Raw genomic sequence first — 16,842 nt, forward strand, 5'->3', positions numbered from 1 at the left:
AAATATTGAGAAAATCGCCTTTAAAGTTGTCCAAATGAAGTTCTTAGCAATGCATATTGCTAATCAAAAATTAAGTTTTGATATATTTACGGTAAGAACTTTACAAAATATCTTCATGGAACATTATCTTTACTTAATATCCTAATGATTTTTGGCATAAAAGAAAAATCGATAATTTTGACCCATACAATGTTTTTTTTGGCTATTGCTAAAAATATACCCCAGCGACTTAAGACTGGTTTTGCGGTCCAGGGTCACAAATAATAATAATGCTTAAATAATGGGAGAAAAAAACAGAATTCATGATTAATGTGTCTGAGGAATCTCCTGAAAGCTGCGTCATATACAGTTCAATTAGAAAAGAGAAGCTTATTGAATAATTATTTTTTTTTTTTTTACAACTTGTGCATTTTGAGTGTTTTTCCATGTCGACTCTAAGCTGTGCGTCTCTTACATTGTCTCTTCTGAAGCTGTGCAGTTTATTTATAAACCTGGAGGAATCATTTTAAATAAAGGCCGAAAATGTGTTTGAAATGTAAATGTAAAAATGCACTGACTGTCCCTATTTGCTTGGAGGAGATGAGAAGCATTGTACTAAATGCGCATAAACATTCTCACAGACGACAGCCTAATTTCTTCATTAGCCGACGTCTCTGATGCTGTGATCTGATTGTTTGTGTCGGCCTTGATTGGCAGCTCCCGATTGTGCTGCCATGACGACGAATAGAATAAAAACACCAGGCAGAAGGTTTGTCATAAAAGGCTGCAGATGCACAAACATACTGAGACCCAGAGCAAGAGAGAGGGCAGAAATCCAGCTTTAACCCTGAACCCCTGTGGAACCCTCTGTGCAAACACTCATTCCTCCATCTCCAGTGTGTTCTCCATAATCTCTTTTTATGCTTCCATTAGACGTTTAAGGAACATCTCAGGCTGACGGTGCTGTAGTGTGTGTGTGTGTGTGTGTGTGTGTTCATGAACAGAGAGCAGAAGCTGTATCGTGGGGAATGTCCATGGTCATATCCTTATATGTGTAATAACAGGATCATCTCTGGCGCTTATGATCCGCATCAACCAGATTAGGCTTCAGCGTCGAAATCTGCATTCTGGGAATTACACACGCACTCACTCACAAACACACTGCTCCAACTAGTAATCCTGAGGGAAGCACTCGTTCAGCCTAAATTAGGCTTCCTTCTCTGTCGTCTTTCATTTTTCGTACCATTTCTGTACTCTTTCGCCTTTTCTTGTTCTGTTCTCCTACAATTTTGAGTGACCATTTGCTCCTTGTTTAAATAGAACTGGATGCACAGCATGGCTATTTGTATAACAATAGTCTGCTAGAACGCGATAACTATTTAAAAAAAAAAATGTGACGAGAATGCAATGGTATTTTTGCATAGACAACCCAAATTAAATCTAACTTTAAAAAAAAACTTTTTTTTTTAAAAACTACTTTTCTTTCTCTTTCTAGACATATACGCATACGTAGGCCTATGTATGCGCATTGTTTTTTATTTAAAAGAAATTAATACTTTTGTTTAGCAAGAAAACAATAAATTGATTAAACAGTTAAGACATGTATAATATTACAAAAGATTTCTAATTCAAATAAATGCTGTTCTTTTGAACTTCCTATTCATAAAAGGGTACTGAGAAAATGTAGCATGATTTCCTCAAAAATATTAAGCAGCACAACTGTTTTCAGTATTGATAATGATAAATGTTTCTGAATAATAACAATGATTCATGTGATGATACTGCTGAAAATTCAGCTTTGCCATCACAGGAATAAATTACATTGAAAATACATGCAAATAAGGAAAATATTTTAAATTGTAATAACATATCATAATATTACGGTTTATAATGCATTTTAATAAATACATTACTGCTAAAATAAATTGTAGCCTTGGTGCTTCTTGGTGCTCTTTTTGGGTGCAAATAATATCTGCTTTGTTCTTTGTCCCCAGCCTTGTATTTTTTTTGCCAAAAATGATTTTACTTAATGTGTTTTCTTTTTACTGGACCTTTTGTAAACACAGCATTGTGGTATTTCTGTGCGTGTGTGTGTGTCAGAAATATCTCAAAAGCTCCTCACACATCTATTCTAGTGAATTGCTGTGCATTTTAATAGACTCTGTGTAAACATCCATAAGACGGGCTAGAAATAAAAGCCTCAGCAGTGGCTCGGGCAGCTGTGCTGTTTGTCTAAGAACCAGAGGCCTTTTTTCTGCTATGGCTTCATTCTATCTTCGGTCCTAAAAACACGATCAACCGCACAGCTCCCGCTCTGACATGAGCAGCAGATCTTACCCTGCTTATAGGAGTCTGGCTGTGAGTCATCAGCACAAGATATTTTCAAGCCATTTTTGCTCGAAATCACTTGGTGGGATGGCAAAGTTGTAGTCAGACAGTCTCGCCGAAATTATGATGACAACAGTTACTGTTGAGGGAAAAATAAAATATTGATTGCTGCACATTTGACATCAACAACGACTAATACTACACTGTTGGAAAGGTGAAGTCATTCTTTCTGTGTCTATGCTGATTTGTTCATAAAGTGTCTGATTGGACTTGATTATTCAAGAGATGCTTTTATCAAAAGTAGCTTATATTATTATTGCAGGGATAAACCACCTAAAGCAATCTGGGTGGTTTGAAAAAAACAAAACAATTCTGTCATCACTTACTTGTTCTATCATATTGTTAAGGGTAGGCTCGTCTTTGCTTTGAATGTGTCTATCTGCAGCAGTAGTTGTTGTTAATCTGCAGCTGTTGGCAAAGGTTGTCGCAGTTCAATATTTGAACTTTATGACGAGGCCCCAGTGCATCATCTCTCTTCTGACAGTAGTGAGTAAACAAATTCAGGTGTGTCGTTCTTTGGGTATTTATTCTGTCTCAAATGTGTGTTCTCTGTCTCTTTCTCTCTGCGTGTGTGTGTGTGTGAGTTCCCCTCTGCTGAGTTTGTGGACAGATTTTATCCCTTCAGTCAGGAGTCTGTAGAGTCTGTAGCGTTAGTCGTGCTACAGGGGTGAATCTCACAAAACCCATCAGCAAGACCAAGTCTGGGTCATATTTCACCTCAAAAAAAACTTTTATAACTTTTTTTTATAACGTTTTATAACTTTATGACATTAGGTTTTTTATTTATTTATGTATTTACTTTTTTATTTATGTATTTTTATGCATTGTGTCAATTTGAAATATATAATTGAAAATCTTCAAATTTGCCCTTACAATATGTCATTGGGGTGATTTAAATTCTCATTGAATCACCCGGTTGAGAAAGTATCACTATTGCAAAGAATATATACATTAAATATAAATTAATACAAAAAATATACATTACTGTAAAGTTTTAGGTTGGTAAGGTTTTTTTTTTTTAAATTTTTTTTACTGTTTTTGAAGAAATCTCTTATTCTTATTCTCTTAGTCTCTTATTCTCACTCTTACTCTCCATTTATGTAATTATAAATACAGTAAAACAGTGATACTGTGAAATAGCATTGCAATTCGAAATGTTTATATTTCAGTATATTTTAAAATGTAATTTATTCCTTTGATTGCAAAGCTGAATTTTCAGCAGCAATTACTCCAGTCTTCAGTGTCACATGATCCTTCAGAAATCATCATAATGTGCTGATTTGGTGCTCAGGAAACATTTCTGACCAATGCTGAAAGCATTTCTGTTTCATAATATTTTTGTGGAAACCATAAAAGCCTTTATTTGAAACATTTTTCATATTATACAATTACAATTTAAAGCTTTTTCTTAAAAAGTCTTATCATTAATTTATGAACAGTAGCGTTACTGTTACTGTACATTATTTTATTTGTAAATTACATGTATATTATTGAATTATTTTGATTTGTTAATATTTATGGTATATAAGTATCATTGTAGTATTTGTCTACTGAATATTATTAAACTTTCATTATGCAGAATTTTTTTACAGGAATGATACTCATTTTAGAGCAGTGTTTCCCAACCTTTTTTTAGTCGCGGCACCCTTTGGAAATTTAAACAAACTTGTGGCACCCTACAAAATTTATTTTGTCACAATATTTGAATTTCCAACTTCGATGTGATAATTTGAAAAGTATAGATATTCGGTACAACAGGGAAGAACTGCAGAATATAATGCCATACAGATATTTTTAATATTATTTATATTATATAATAGATGCTTTTTTGAACATTTTAGCAATTTAAAAATATTAAAAAATGATTTTTTTACACGGCACCCCTACTCTCGACAGACGGCACCCCAGGGTGCCACGGCACCCCGGTTGGGAAACACTGCTTTAGAGAATAATAACTGGAATTGCACTAAGTCTGAACATGCTATGCCAAAAGATTTTTGAAGAAAAAGAAATCTTAATGGTCCTGAATAGGCTACATTTTCATTATGTAAATGTTGTAATTATGTAAGTATAATTGTTTTTTTCCACACTGAATCAAAATAATAAAAAACGCCACTGACACGTTTTTGTGTGATTCACCCACACAGTTTTTTTTGTTTTTTTAATTCCCTAGAGCTGACTTGATTCTTTTTGTCCACCTGTATGCTTTGCTTTGTCTCCCTTGTGGTTCATAATGTATTTCTCTCCTCTGTATGTCTCTGTCTCTTAGGTTTTTAAGGTGAAGGCTGTCCAGCTGGCAGAAAAGCTGCTTCCTGCCTTCAACACCCCAACAGGCATCCCTTGGGCCATGGTCAATTTGAAGAGGTATGTTACATACACACCTTCCCTTTCACGCCTTCGTCCTTTCATTTTTTTTTCTCTTTGCCTCTTTTTCCCCATGCTGTCTGTCCTCCCCTCATTGTCCTGATGGGGGCTGCCACATAATGGAAGGCTGTTAGACCATGTGCGTCTACGAAAATCCCTGTGGCTTTCTTCCTGTTTAACTCGACTTTCCACATAATTTCATTAGAATTAAATGAAAATTGCACAATTAATCTGCAGAGCGCATTGTGAATGTGCATTAAGGTTTTTTTGTGTTTGAGGAGGGAGGAGGGTCAAATCCAGCCTGACACGGCTTTGTGAATTAATTGGGTGTTTAGAAGAAATTGCTCGGGAACAGACGAGACCACCGCATTTTAGGTGTCTTTAATCCTGAGGGAAAGAACGACGCTGTGTTTTATTAATCCCCATTCATGTAGAGCAGCCTTTCGCAGTCTACACACACACTGTGGATACATTCTGCATGGAAATGAGAAGTACAAGTAGAGCACAGGATATTGGGCTTGACGGAAGGAATGATGGGCGGCAGTGAATCCGTTTGGACCGGGAATGAAGCTGTTTGACTTAAATGAGCTCGCAGTAATTCTTCATTGTCTACACGCTGCAAACGTGTGAAGGTGGATGTTTGCTTTAGGCTAGTAAGGAACATACAATACGTAAATGTCATGGGTGTTTCCTTCTGTCTGTTTCAGTGGAGTGGGGCGTAACTGGGGCTGGGCGTCAGCTGGAAGCAGTATTCTGGCTGAGTTCGGGACGCTGCACATGGAGTTTGTGCACCTGACGTATCTGACTGGAAACCCTGCTTACTATCAGAAGGTACGCTTGGGTGTATGAGTGTTGTGTAACTGTGTTGGCCCTTGTGTTTGTGTCCTGTTGTGAACTCTGTGTTCTGGTTTAGGTGATGCACATACGGAAGCTGCTGGCTAAGATGGACAGACCCAACGGGCTTTACCCCAACTACCTGAACCCACGCACAGGACGCTGGGGCCAGCGTGAGTGCCTCCCACTAACATCCTCTATGCTGCATAAGCAACTCTCACTTTCCACTTCACCACAAAAGGCGTTTTGTGAATTCTCACACTGTATGAAATAAAGAGGGTTATAGACACCCACAACATGATCTTGATGCTGTGGTAGATAAAAAAAAAAGATTGCACACACAACAGTTGGGTAAAATTATGCTTTATAAGTAGATGGAAGAATTTGCAATTAGTGTTTCATAGCACTGAATAAAATAGACTTTTCTCTGGACTCTGTCCACTATCTTAGATGAATTTTGTTTCCATAAACGTTTTTTTTCTGGGACTACTTTATCCATGAATGATACATGAAATGCTGCCTTAGGTTTGGCTCGAAACAACAAATGTAGACAGTTTTGCTGCGTATTGTTTGGAAAAGCCTTTGAGTCATGAGCATGCAAGTGAAGGTCAAGATTGCTGATATAATAGACTTAAAGTATATCCAATATATATTTTTCTGTTGTCTTAGTCAGGTTCAATTTTTACTTGCTATGCCAAAATGAAATGTATTATATTATACATTTTTTATTATATTTTATTTGCTGTCTGGCAACATTTTGCGTTAAGTGTTAAACATTATTTTAATAAATAGTTTATAATTTATTAAATAAATTATATTGAATTTATAATTTAGCAGTAATTTCTGTAAATCCATTACAGCTATTTAAAATAGAAAAATAATTTTGGTTCTCAAGAAACATTTGCTATCATAAACAGTTGTGCTGCTTAAGTTTTTTGTGGAAACCATGATGCACTTTTTCAGGATTTTTCGATGAATAGAAAGTGTGAAAGAACAGCATTTATTTGAGGGGAAAACTGACCACAAACTTTAAAGATATTGTATATCAATAACAAATGTAACATAGTTACAACGTGCTAATCTGAAACTCACTCACTCGGCTCAGCAGGCCTTTCTCATTTCTGAGCCCTGTTTTGTTATTCGTATTGCTGCAATAATCATAAGAGATTCAGATCAAATGGAGGATCCAAAATACCACTCTGTGAAGCCTGTTTATAGACACGGATGATTTTCATAATCCCTCTACCAGGATTTATTATTCTATAAATGTGAATGACGACAATGGCAGCTTAACCTCATCTCCCTGATCAACGAGCTTTAATAAAGATGGGATGTGAGGAAGTTTCTTTCTTTATGTATAATTAGTAATTATCTGTAGTGAAAACACTCCACTGTGTTTTAACCAACTCTTAATTACTGAGAGAGATGAGGGTTTAATTAGTGCCCTGCATCTAAAGGCTAAACCTGATCAACCCACTGCAAGCAAACACACACAAACACACATGCACACAAAGACTAAATTCCAGTAAAGTCTGATGGTGTATGTGTGTGTCCAAAGGGGTAAAATGTAATTAAGGTGCACTAGAGATCTATTTTCTAAATGAAAACTCGGCGTGAGTGACAGGCCATTACAGCAGAGTATTATTCCCTCTCCCACACTGCATCTGCCCTGTGGACCCTTAAAGGGACAGGTCCCAAAAATAATGTTCTCTCATCATTTATTCTCCCTCATTTCATTTCAAATGACTTTCTGTCCTGTGTGGAACGCAAAATAAGTTTTTCGATAGAGTTCATGTGAATGGGGATTGTGTATCACAAGCAGCTTGGACATTGTGCTAAACATCTCCTATGGTGTTCCATGCAAGTCGGATGGGGGATTAAATGATGACAGAACATTTATTTTTGTGTGAACTACCCCTTTAAAGTTCTCTCTCCACGTCTCTACTGCATCACCTCCAGGGGCCTTTAGATTTTAGATCCACATCTCCTCCTCAGCCCATCATTCTCTATCCATGGCCTGTCCGCTTGCTGTCAGCCAAGCCTCTCTGTAGAGGTTTCCTGCCTGGATCTTTGATTGTTACTCAAATCCACCCTGTTGTTTTTTATTCAAAGACTTTGAGTGCATTTACTTTTCAGCGGGAGGCCGTTAGGGAGTTGTTTTTGATTGGCAGAAGTGAAAATCCAGACGTTCGATGACTGGCAGCCGTGCCAGAAGAGGTTGTGAAATAAAGGCCCAGACGGTTTATGGGAGTCTGACTGGGATTTTTGAGAGTTTATGAGTCTGAAACGTCTCCGCTTCAATCAATCTTTCCACTGCCACAACTTTTCTTTATTCCTTTGTCTCACTGCACACCAGCCTGCACCATCTATGTATTATTCATCATCTTAATCACTGATGATGCTTATTTTATTATATTTATTATGATTCTACCACCTTTCTTTCTGTGCTGCTCGCACACATTCGCCTCTTTCTCTGTACCTTTTTTCTCCATTCCTTTCGCTGTCTCTGAGCAGCTTGTTTTCCTCTCTGTTGTTTTCAACCTGTCAAGATTCTCACACTGTCAAGATCCACACATTCTCTCTGAACTATTTCTTCTTATACGTTTTTCTAGCTCTATCCATATTTAGTTATTGGTATTACGTGCAAAGCCAAGAATCACTTAAATCTTAACCTAACTCATCCTGCTCTGTTTGTCCTTGGGGCATAAATGATACATGTCTATGACGTGTTGAGGAAAAGTGTAATATTGCTTTCAAGCAATCTTTGCCTAGAATGACAGAAAAACTAAAGTTTCAATTTATGGAGCCATCTGAGCCATATCTGGGGACAAGAATATCATAGAGACCTGGGCTCTTTTGAATTGGCACTGTAAGCAATTCCTTGGCAACCACATGGCAACATTTTGGGAATTATCTGCAGCATTGCTTTTGCACTGATAATTTCTGCAGAAAATGTACACAATTTTTGCATCTATATTCCAAAATGCCCCGCCTCTTGCAGCAGGACGGACTAGTAAGAGTTACTTACAAGTGGCCTGTAATTGGACGTCTCAGTCTCTCTCTTTCTATTCAGTTTTTTTTCCCCCACCTCTTTTTTTTCCCTCTCATGTTGAATAATTCATCTCAGCTTCTACGTCTTGCCTCTACCAGGTCAGTCCCTCGCATCCATTAGCATAAAATACATCTTTTACTTTGTCTCAGTGTCTCTGTAAAGGATCTCTCATAAAGTGCTTCAGCCTCCTGCCTCGTTGCTGCCTCATTGATTTCTTTAGTTCTCACTCTGATTTTTAAACTAGCTTTTGCAGATGCAATTTTTAGCCGTGTCACTTGCGTGTTCACACCTCTCTCGTGTAAAACATCACCTCTGAATCTGTACTCCACCCCCAATCTCCTCTAAAGACCTTCCATAATGGCTTTTGGCAGTTTATCTCCTGAACATTTGCCCTCCTAGCTCTCTCTCAGCAGACTGAATGCAGTACAGCTCACTAACCGTGGCAGATATGAGCTGTGACAGTGCTAATGGGCTCCTCCCTCGCTCCTCTATGATACTATATACAGCAAGTGTACAGTATACACTCCTCTGCCTCCCACACACTTCACACTTCCTGTTCTCCTTTGGAGATTGTGTGTCCTGTCTGTTTCCCAAATGGGTTAACAAGCTTCCTTGTTAATCTTGACACTCAGAGAGAGAGAGAATGTATGGATAGATGGACAGACAGATAAACACAGACATAAATATAAACATACAGATAGATACATAGACAGACATAGACATACAGATAGATGGATGGATGGATAGACAGACAAAGACAGACAGAAATACAGATAGACAAGATATTAGACTGACAAACCAATGGATGGATGGTTACAGACAGATGGATATTAGACAGACAGACAGACAAACAGATAGATAGACAGATGGATAGACCGATATAGACATACAGAAAGATGGATATTACAGACAGATAGAGCGACACAGACTAGATAGATTGATAGACAGACAGACAGACATAGACAGAACGAATATAGACATACAGATAAACAAGATATTAGACATTAAAGACGGATAATATAGATCCAAAGACAAGTTGATGGATGGATGGATGGACATACAGACATACAAACGTCGTAGGTACACCTACATAGAATATAACACAGACGGACAGATAGGCAGACGTGGATATAGACAGATAGATTGGCTGGAAGGATGGACAGACATACAGATGCTATGGACAGAAAGATATAGATATATAACATGGATGAATAGATAGATAGATAGATAGATAGATAGACCGACGGTCAAAGAAACAGATAGATTAATAAACTCAAACTCTTATTGATACCTCATTGATATCAGCTAATCACGAGGCCATGGCTCTAACCTAGTGCCTCTTTTTTTTAATATTCTCTGTTTCTGTCCATGTTCAATATCTTCAATATTTCATTCTTAATTTCTACAGCTCCCTCCGACAAGTCAACACAGATTGTTTACATGTTCTGTTGTAGGTTGCCATTACGAGCCATTACCGGCACAAATGACTCCCAGCCTGTCAAACACTCACACTTTACACACACTCACTCTACAGAGTCATTAGCCGTGTCAAAGTGGAACACACACTCAATGGCTGTGTTTATAAGTGATTAGGTGTGTGCTGGTGTGTGTCCACGCTGAATAAACGCCAGCGAAAACATGCTCACTTGTGCATTTTTATTGTAATGAGGGTCGGTGTCAAGCCTGAATACACTTTTATGGCAGCATTCAGGCACATTAAAAGACTGAGCTATGAACAGAGTAATCAAAAGAATCATAGCAGGCTTTTCTTTGCTCCAGTTGAATGCATGTTCACAAAGTTTGGAATTTAGAGGTATCTAATTAGGCTAGTTTTGTCATTTTGAAGTATTAAACTCACTTTACTCTAAGTTTAATAACTATTAGAGGTTGTTTTCTGTCCTTACCATCAGCAACATACATTTATTAAGCTTATCCTTGTGTCTCTCTCTTGCTCTGCAGATCACACCTCAGTAGGTGGGTTGGGTGATAGTTTCTATGAGTACCTGTTGAAGGCCTGGCTGATGTCTGATAAAACGGACACAGAGGCACGCAAGACGTACGATGATGCCATCGAGGTGAGGGCTGCAGGCTACAATGGCAATTTGTGTGTTTCGTGCTGCATCAGTTTCTCTCTGTTCATTCTCTCTTTCTTTCTCTTCCTACAGGCTATCGAGCGCCACCTCATCCGTAAGTCCAACGGTGGCCTTACTTTCATCGGGGAGTGGAAAAACGGCCACTTGGAGCGTAAGATGGGTCACCTGACTTGCTTTGCTGGGGGCATGTTTGCCTTGGGGGCTGATGGGTCGCCAGATGATAAAGCTGGACACTATCTGCAGCTCGGAGCAGAGATTGCACACACCTGCCACGAAAGCTACGATCGCACTGGTTAGTGAATATGTAAGGGGGCAAGAGAGAGATGAAGGGTATAAAAAAATGCATGAGATCTTTGGACTTCAAATCTAATTTGTAGCATGGTTTGTTGCCATGGTAACACTACAGGTTATTTTTAGAGTATGGCATTTCTATTTCACACAACTTGACTGAAAGACATTGATGGATTGCAGCTTAGCCACAACAGGCTCTCAGACAGATAGTTTCACGTTTATAGCACCATGAGAGCCGAAGGTTCAACTAATAGTACTAAACGCATAAACCTTTTATTGTTTGCAGTGCTGAAGCTCGGCCCAGAGGCCTTTAAGTTCGACAGTGGGCTGGAAGCAGTGGCTGTGAGACAGAATGAGAAATACTATATCCTGAGGCCTGAGGTCATCGAGACGTACTGGTACATGTGGAGATTTACCCACGACCCCAAATACAGGCAGTGGGGTTGGGAAGCAGTGCAGGTCAGCATCTCTTTCCAGTGATAAAGATATACGGTATACACACACACACACATAAAATATATATATGTATATACGTGTGTGTGTGTGTGTGTGTGTGTGTGTGTGTATGCAATGCAAATGTTTATTAATTTGGCTTTTTTACTTTAATATGTAACAAATCACTGTAGTGATTCAAATTAAGATGCTTAGCTGGAAAATAAATTTTTACTGGATGTTGAATATTGTATAAATATTAAGTTAATTAAATATCCTAGGAAAAGAGTGCCTACAACTAAATAGTGGATATTAATTTTGGAAACTGCTTTCTGAAATTTTTGTTTACTGGCAATTGAAAGGAATAGCGCTAGATCATAACAGTGATTTAATTCTTTAAGAGGACTATTTTTTTTAAACTGCGCTTTCCTGTAATAAACGTCTCATCTCTATTTTAGGGACTTTCTCATGTCAACCTTTAAAATAAATGGTCATCCATATTTCATTCTCTGCATTTCTAATATTAGAATGCCTGTATTCAATAATAACTGGATTGCAATGTTTTATTTTAATTTATTTTTTTACAAAATAAACTACATTTTTAAAGTCTGCCATTTATTGGTTAACAACCATAACATGACAAAAATAATCACCTTATTGTGTCAGCCAGATTTTTAATATCACTGTCATTCAATAAGAGAACACAAATCCAAAATTCTGTCATGAAGCTCTAGATGGTGCAGTCCAATAGGTCTAACTCAATCTGACATAATGACATCATCGTATGGTGCAGCTGATTGGTTCTTTTTATATCAGCAGCCAATGAACTTGCTGCTCAACATTCAAATACTTGGCTAGTGCTTGCTGTAGCAGTTGCAGCACCCTTCATTAACTCTCCACCTTCCCCAGCTCCACCTGTATAGATCTGCTACACGGTGATTCATGTATGCTATATATGGGGGTTATTTCATATGTGTTATATGTGCAGCAGTAGTACTTGTTACATGCTCACAGCAGCATGTTGTGGATGTATTGGCGGCAGCAGCAGCGTAGCAGATCTATTCTAAGACCAAACCCATGAACATTGCCAATGTGCCAATGAGGCATATCGTCATTTTATCAATTTGATTGAAAGTTTTAACTTTTTTTCTTTTCTTTAATTGTTTACATTTGTTTAATTGATTTTTGAAGTTTGGGCATCTATGGTTTATATAAAAAACAATAAAACCCTAAAAAAAAACTAAAGTCTGTTGTTTTAAATGCTACAAGTAAATTTAGGCATCATAACATTAGAAGGTGTAGTATGGGAAAAATGGAAATTCATTTTGAGATTTGATAAAGATTATACTCAACAGTGTGGTTAAATCAGTGTTTTAAAGATGTTTGATGATCCAAAGGCAATCTAAATGGAAAATAGAGGAAATGAAGCTGCAAGTCTTGAGTGAATCTCTGTTGAATGGTATAATAGGAGGCTGGATCAGGCCAGCTGCTGTTGCGTTATAACCGTGTGAGGTGAGTCCTCAGTGTAGCAGCTGTTTCAGGCAGATCTGCTCCAGGTAGGTGAGCACATCATGCCATGTTTTCCTGGCACGGATGGCTTGCATCAGTCCTGCCTGCAGAGGCTGGAACAGCACTAATGGAGCATTATTGGTTCCTGGAGAACAGGGCCAGAAAAATAGAGCGGCTTCGTATATATTCTATTTTTGGCTTGTCATTACTGCGAGTACACAGTTATGCATTGATTTGATTTGCAGTCATAAATTGGTGATTAGGACAGGGTTTTACTTGATATAGCACATACTGTATAGGCAATCTTTCTGAGCTAAAGCACGGGAAATGGTACATCTGGAACTGAGCTAGCCTGAGTTACTCACCAGTTGGATGGAAACTTTATTAGAAACTGCAAGATATTACATGGTTTAATCGAATTTAAGAACAATAGTCTGGCCCTCGCTGTTGTAAGATATGTGCATAATTCAAATCAAAGACATAGTCATGACTCAAGCATCTTTTAACAACCTTTACCATCAAAAGTTCATCTAAGGTGCCAGGATTATCATCTTTCACCTTCACCATTTTTCACAAATTTGCAAGAAAAAGTCAATTCAGTTGTGAAAGTAAATCAAAATTCAGAATAAATAAACAATGTATTAGCTGTCATGGGGACAAATATAATATTATTATATGTAATATTATATATACTCCACTGTTCAAAGGTTTGGGGTTGGCATGTTTTTTAAAAATATACAGTAAAAACAGCAATATTATGAAATAATATTACAATTTAAAATAACAGTTTTCTCTTTGAATATGTTTTAAAATGTAATTTATTTCTATGGTGGAAAAGCTGAATTTTCAGCATCATTACTCCAGTCTTCAGTGTCACATGATCATTCAGAAATCATTCTAATATGCTGATTTGCTGCTAAAGAAACATTTCTAATTATTATCAGTGCTGAAAACAGTTGTGCTGCTTAATATATTTTATGCATCGTTGCTGAGTAAGTATTCATTTCTTTCACAAAAAAAAAAAAAAGCTCTTACTGACCCCCGACTTTCTCCACATTTTCTGCAGGCTATAGATAAATACTGCCGAGTAAGCGGAGGATTCTCTGGTGTTAAAGACGTCTACTCCTCCAACCCCACCTACGATGATGTCCAGCAAAGCTTCTTCCTGGCTGAAACGCTCAAGTAAATATCATTTCATTTAACAATACAATGCTGAAGCTGTGTCGCTATAGTAGCACAAACTGTTTTAGTTCATTGAGCTAGTACATGTTATTGTTTTCTGTTAATGTAATAATGGTCAAGGTAACTATGCAGCATAAAGCTAGCACTGTGAAAAGCAGTGACTATTAGCTAAACAAAGTGGGATTTGCAAAGGAAATAGGAGTGGAAAGACAGCCGGTCATTACTGCCACCTGCTGGTGTCATTGAAACACTGAAGTTTCCCATTGCCAAATGTGTTTGAATCGGATCCGTGACCCAGTTTGCTATAAACGTCAGGTTAATTGTATGATCCTTATGTGTGTGTTTCTGTAGGTATCTCTATCTACTTTTCTCCAGCGATGAGCTGCTGCCTCTTGAGAACTGGGTGTTCAACACAGAGGCCCATCCTCTGCCCGTCCTGCACCTGGGCAACATCACCCTGCCTGGCAGCGAGACCCAGCAGTAGAGCGGACTCACCGGGGGGGCGCTCTCCCCCTCACTCACCCCTTTTCTAAACGCCTCCCTCCTTGTGAGAAAGACAGCAGCTGCCAGTGCAAAGGAGAGGAGAGAACTGTACCCACCATCCACTGTCTCCTCCTGGACTGTGAATCATGGGACTGCAGTGAACGGAGGGGACCGGAACAGACCCAACTCTCTTTATCTATGTCTCTATTTCATATATTCTCTGAAGGACAGACTGCCGGATTGATCATGTGTGTCTCTCTCTTGTGGCCGCTGGTCTGACACGTCCGTACACACTGTTATACGCATTGGCAGACTAAAAGACCTTCTGATATGGATGTGCGTTTCTCACTGGGAAAGGATTTTAACAAGTTCATTATCCCCCCCCCCACTTCTCTCTCTAATTTGGTGGCATTTCATATCATCAGCTCAGCACTAAATCAAAATGATGGATAAATGGTTTTCGGACCAGACCGCCTTCAGAGCCTTTCACTCTCTGAGCTGGGCTTCTGGAGATGGCAGATGTTGGATGTGACCTCCTGTGAAATCTTTCTCCAGCTGAGGCTAAATTTAGGCCAGAGGCACCAGGAATGTTCTTTTCTCCTAGATTTCTCTTCAGACAGTCTCTCCGATGTCTCTTTATTAAGGTTAGCGGGTAAAAAGGGACACATGCTGCTATCGAACAGCTGCTGCCTGTGACACAGTCACCACCGTCATTCCAGAAACCTTCGCTTTCTGCGTCTTTCCATTCCCATCTTTTTTTTCCCCATCCATTGTGAATGCCCAGAATGGCTGGCGTTTGGTTTTGCATCACAATGAATCAACACTTGAAGTAACTGTAACTTGTGGAGAGAAGTCACAGTGCTTGTAGATGCTAATGCTCACGGCAGTCAACATTTGTTTTCATTTGTCGATGGTGCCGCTCTGTTAGACCAGACCAGATTCTTTCAACAGCCAAGATTTACCACTAATCGTAGCCAACGAGGTAGAGATTTATATACATGGGGTTAAGAGTTCATAAATACACTGTGTGCCCTTTACAAGAAACCCAGAGTAAATAAAACACAAAAAACAGTGCAAGGATTTTAAATAGCATTGCATAACAACTAAGCCCATGATGTATGATGTTGGGAATACTCCTGAATGCTTTTTTGTCATTTCAGTTTCTGGATGTGTTTTCATTAGTCAAATGCATATCTCTGAATATTTCATGTGAGTTTTAACATGACTTATTCAGTCCTGGGCTGTAAACACCCTGAACATGTTTTCTGAAACACGGTGGTGGCAGACAGATTTCTGAGATCAGATGATTAAACACAACCTGCAGCCAACCATATTGAAGTATTTTGTTTGTTTTTATTTATTTATTTTTTTGGTTTAATTTACCTTTAATGAATATTGATTCAGTCTCTTTGGAAGATGTGCATAATGGAAGATGTGCTCAGCCTTATGCTCTCAGACTCAAGTTTGTTTGTTTTTTTTAATCTTCAAGTGTGTAAAATGGTACATCCACAGAAGATTTCATGTAGTCGACCAGGAAAGGAAAAGCGAATTATTTTCTCATCTTGGATAATGAAGAAACTGTGAGAATCAGTCTGTCAAAAAGACTCGAGCACCATTGATGGGATGCTGGGTGCCATCGATCAGCTCCCATTAAGGGTCTTTCCAGTGGTGTAGTGGAGGGTATACGCAGGTATACGGCGTATACCCACTTCTTTATCAGTAGGCTTTGCGTATACCCACTTCTAAATCCCCTCTGATGCGCATCATTCATTAGTGTCCTGCATTAGGCAAAATCATGACAGTCCACCACATGAATAGCTAAAACAATCGCGTGTAAAAAAAAAAATAAAAAAAATAATTCCCTAAAAACACCCAGTAAAGACAGTGATGCGGTCAGGACCGTGGCGCCGGCTTCCTTTGAAATATGTTTGATGATTGCGCCTGCGCCCTCCCTTGCTCCGTCAGTCAGAGAGGATGCCGACTGCCGACAGTGACAGAGATGCTGCTTCATGCGCGAGTGGTAAAAATAATAGTTAATTATTGATTACTAATTTGAATCAGTACATTACAACGAAAACAATAGCTTAAAAACCGGTAAACTCCTGTAAACTTTTCAGTCCAAGGATCCAGAGTAAACAAATGCATTCAAACAGTAAGTTCGAAACAGCTCAAATACAGAGAAAACGTCTCGGTTACGTATGGTAACCCTCGTTCCCTGAAGGAGGGAACGGAGAC

General features: G+C 38.5%; 1 protein-coding gene across 3 annotated transcripts in view; it reads left to right on the top strand.

The window, feature by feature from the left end:
* LOC107724469 (mannosyl-oligosaccharide 1,2-alpha-mannosidase IB-like) overlaps nt 1–16,325 on the top strand; it is a 118,728-nt gene extending 102,403 nt beyond the window's left edge. For all 3 annotated transcript variants that reach the window (XM_016533427.1, XM_016533428.1, XM_016533429.1), the window contains 8 exons: nt 4,637–4,731; nt 5,439–5,562; nt 5,645–5,738; nt 10,577–10,692; nt 10,783–11,002; nt 11,288–11,460; nt 14,009–14,124; nt 14,476–16,325. In XM_016533427.1, the coding sequence (XP_016388913.1) occupies nt 4,637–4,731; nt 5,439–5,562; nt 5,645–5,738; nt 10,577–10,692; nt 10,783–11,002; nt 11,288–11,460; nt 14,009–14,124; nt 14,476–14,608 (1,071 nt within the window). In that variant the 3' untranslated portion in view covers nt 14,609–16,325. The remainder of the gene's footprint in view (nt 1–4,636; nt 4,732–5,438; nt 5,563–5,644; nt 5,739–10,576; nt 10,693–10,782; nt 11,003–11,287; nt 11,461–14,008; nt 14,125–14,475) is intronic.
* Nucleotides 16,326–16,842: the final 517 nt, after the last annotated feature.

Source organism: Sinocyclocheilus rhinocerous, unplaced genomic scaffold, assembly GCF_001515625.1.
Source record: "Sinocyclocheilus rhinocerous isolate Xijiao unplaced genomic scaffold, SAMN03320098_v1.1 scaffold64, whole genome shotgun sequence".
Lineage (NCBI taxonomy): Eukaryota > Metazoa > Chordata > Actinopteri > Cypriniformes > Cyprinidae > Sinocyclocheilus > Sinocyclocheilus rhinocerous.